General features: G+C 34.7%; 1 protein-coding gene across 1 annotated transcript in view; it reads right to left on the bottom strand.

Annotated features, from left to right (window-relative positions):
- Positions 1–2045: 2045 nt before the first annotated feature.
- The window catches only part of LOC132837831 (fer-1-like protein 4), a 29237-nt gene continuing 27436 nt past the window's right edge, over positions 2046–3846 (bottom strand). Inside the window, exons 44-46 of the mRNA XM_060857724.1 lie at positions 3002–3303; positions 2815–2915; positions 2046–2588 (exon numbers count right to left, since the gene is read on the bottom strand). Of these exons, the coding sequence (XP_060713707.1) occupies positions 2408–2588; positions 2815–2915; positions 3002–3303 (584 nt within the window). The 3' untranslated portion in view covers positions 2046–2407. The remainder of the gene's footprint in view (positions 2589–2814; positions 2916–3001; positions 3304–3846) is intronic.

Genomic DNA, 3846 nt, shown 5'->3' with positions numbered 1-3846 from the left:
GCGGCTGCTGTGTAAAGTGACATCGCGCATGCGCCGTAGTGTAAAGCTTAACCAAACAACTAAGGAGACAGAAAAAAAACTGCTGCCTTTTATAATAAGTGCACGTGGTTCATTAGATGCAGAATCAGTTCATCAGGTAACCTGGAGAGAGAAAAAAACAGTTCTGGCAAAGGTCTAGATTTCAGAATTGTGTCAAAGTTAATATATCACAATGCTGCTTTATTGATGGATCATTTTTAATCTACTTCTATTCTTTCATAAACCAGTCTGACTCCAGTTCCAAGAAAAGTTATCTGTCCAATTCATCCTCTAAAAAATGGGAAACTTCACAACTTTCACTGCTTCTCTCTTTCTACCCATCCCGTGGCATCCAGAAATTGTACCAGCTCCAGTTGCTTCCGTGCGATGAAGATTTTGGACCTCTACTGAGATGAGGCCGACTATGTGAGAATCCTGAGGCATTTAGTGATCTACCAGCTCCAGTTAGACTCTGCGAAACTAGAGGAGATGCCAACTCAATGTGCTCTTTTGCATCAATACAATATTTATCAGACTGTATATTTATAATCACACCCTCCAGTGTCACCCTGCTTCCAGCTGCTTTGAGACTATGTCAATTGCAAAAAGCTCTATACAAATAAACTTGAATTGAATCGAAATTGAACTTCATGTCCGCTTGGTTTACCAAAATTGTCACAGAGAACAAATACTTATTAAAGAACAACTTTAGATCTTAACGTTAATAAATTTTTTGTTATACATTTGTAAATTATACAACTGAGGTGATCATTATTTTGTATATTATATTCAAATACAAAATAGATTTTTATTAAGTTGGACTGAAAATAACTATAAAATAATCATTTTACAGTAATTTCAACCATGTTGTGTATTGACACAGTACACAGTGGAATCTCCTGGACCTTGGTGCTACATAAAACACAGAGCTACATAAAACAAAACAGAACTAAGGACTGAAAAATAAGTTAATCTAGCCACATAAAGTGCATATGTAAATACAGTGTAATACAAGAGACAGACCAGTAACATTTTTCTTTCTTTCTTTTTTTTTTTTCAAAATTGTACATTAATACTGAAAAAATCTAAACTATTAAAGAACACAATGAATTACATAGTAAACAAAAAATGTTAAACAATACAGATTATGTTTTATATTTCATATATTTTATATATACCTCTACATAAAAGACATGTTTAAACATCCACTGTTCAGAGGAGACTGTGTGAGTCAGGGATTTATGGTCAGATTGTGGCAAAGAAATTACTTCAAAAAATCAACAAGATTGCTTGCTTGCAAAAAATCAAAAGACTTACTTGGGCAAAGAACCATAAGGAATGGACATTAGATCAGTGGACAAATGTCATATTCTCTGATGGGTTTAATTTTGAAATTTTTGGTTCTAACTACTGTGTCTTTGCTGGTGACATTATTGGTGACAGTCAAAATTGAGGGCACCCTTAGCAACCATAGCATTTTGCCAACATCTTATCACTTATCACAAACACCGCAAAAACACCTCTAGGTTATGTAAGCGCTATTTGTCCAAGAAGTAGAATGATGGAGTGTTGCATTAAATGACCTGGCCTCCACACTCACCCAATCTAAATCCAATTAGATGGTTTGGGATGAGTTGGACCGGAGAGTGAAAAAAGCAGCCAAGCACTCAACACCTCTGGGAACTCCTGCAAGATTGTTGAAAAAGCATTCCAGGTGACTACCCTTATGTGTCTGACTGAGAGAATGCCAAGAGTGTACAAAGCTGCCATCAAAGCAAAAGGTGACTCCTTTGAAGAATCGCAATTCTGGGTTTAATTTAATTTAATTTAATAAATCTTTGTTGACTACATCATTCCATATTTGTCCTGCCATAATTGCAATATTAAATGTTAATATACAATGTTGAAAACATTTAAAAAAAATTCATTGAATAAGGTGTGCCTTTTTTGATATTGTAATTTAATATTGCAGTCTGGCTACCAAAAATACTTTAAGGAACCAAATAAACAGCATTTGCACACAAATCTGTTATTATGAATCTTTTATTTGTTGTAGTGCTCACAATTAATACAGACAAACAACATGTACATTTCATTTCAGTAAGGGCTGCAACTTCATCAGAATTTTTTACACTGTGCAAGCAGTTTAGAATTTTTCAAACTAAATGCCATGACACGAACTGTTCACTTGAAAAAAGCAAAAATAATTAATAAAAAGATTTTCTTTTTAATTATTACAACTAAAAGTACAACAAAAACTCAAAAAACATCAATCAATAATCAAAGGAAGGAAATTAAGGAATAAATACATTCATTTAGTTTATAAGGAATAGATGATAAAATGATAATATTGAGCAGCGTGATAATGGCAGGTTCTGCTATTTACACTTTAGCCATTTACAATAAGCTGACTGATGTGTGTTGGTAGGGTGTACAAAATAAGGAAAAGGAAAACTGCCAGAATTGCCAGAATTACCAAAGCAATAATGTATTTCTTGTATTTCTTCCAGATAAAGAATATGAAGGTCTTCATTGGGTTTACAAACCAGTTGAAAGATGTCTTGGGGCGACTGAAAAAGAAAAAAAATTAAATTAAAAGAATTATAGATAACACAAAATTCCAAAGTTGCCCATTTTTAAACTGTTTGAAAGTCTAGTACATGGGTTTTAATTTACATAAGAACATTATTGGCATGACCATACAAGCTGTTCACACTAACCCTGTGGTTCAGTTAGTTAATTATTCTTGTGTGGTTTCACAACAAGTGAAACAGACAGGCACTTGAATTCTCTTACTTTGGCTTTTCCAGTGGCTCTGGTTCCTTGCGTGCTTTGCCCACAGGGTTCAGTTCAGCTTCTTCAGCAGTCACCAACTGAAATTCGGCCTCAACCTTGCCCTTAAAATAAGAAAATTTAGAGAAATTTTACCATTGTTGTCAGATTGTTTTACAATTAATTAAACCATGGATTGCATGTTTAATACCATTAAAAGGAAGGTGTTTCCACTGTTGTCCACAAACTGCAGGTCTTCTGGCTTCATCTTGCTGCGTTTGCTCTGCTTCTTTTTCTTCTTCTTCTTGTTTTTCTTCTCTAGCTCAGCCTCTCTCTCCTCCCTCTCAATATCCTCTTGGCTCTTCAGTTTGATAAGGGGCCACCAGCCTTTCATCCTCTTGCTGCGGAAGATGGAAAACCGTGGACTGGCCCTGTCCTTAGCCATCTTCACACTGCAGTGCTCAGAGGATTTAGCTGCACGGACCATGTCACTCAGTCGCAGCTCAATGGAACCTAATGAAAAGAGTAAAAATGAGATTCAGAGCTGTTCTTCTTTTATGCTAGTTTTATTCTCTTGTTTTTGAGGACATTCTGGGTTTAGATCAAGATGATCTTAAGAAGGAAACTAGTTCATTTTGAAATGAGCAAAACTATTGCTCATAAGATTAAATTAAATAACAATTTAAATGTGCTGCATATTCCTTGTCTGCAATAAGTGGATCAAGACAAATTATATTCCAGGCTTTTTCTTGGCTTTTCAGTTGTTTTTTGTTTTATTTGGTCTCCTCTTCATGATTAAATGCTGCTCAGTTGGATTAAGTTCTGGTGAGTAATTTGGTCTACAAATCCTACAGCCATCCAATTTTTGTTGTTTGTTGCAGTGTGTTTGCAGTGACAGTAATTGTCTTGTTGCATTATAACATCCCTCCCAGTTAGATTGGATGCATTTTTCTGTAAATTGTAAAAAAGCAATAAATTGTTTTGTAATACATATACAATTAGTCAAATGGAGAACACTTGGACATGAAGCAAAAGCTAAAATATATCATCTCTTAT

Source organism: Tachysurus vachellii, chromosome 22 (genome assembly GCF_030014155.1).
Source record: "Tachysurus vachellii isolate PV-2020 chromosome 22, HZAU_Pvac_v1, whole genome shotgun sequence".
NCBI classification, from domain to species: domain Eukaryota; kingdom Metazoa; phylum Chordata; class Actinopteri; order Siluriformes; family Bagridae; genus Tachysurus; species Tachysurus vachellii.
This window is presented reverse-complemented; position numbering and strand designations above follow the sequence as displayed.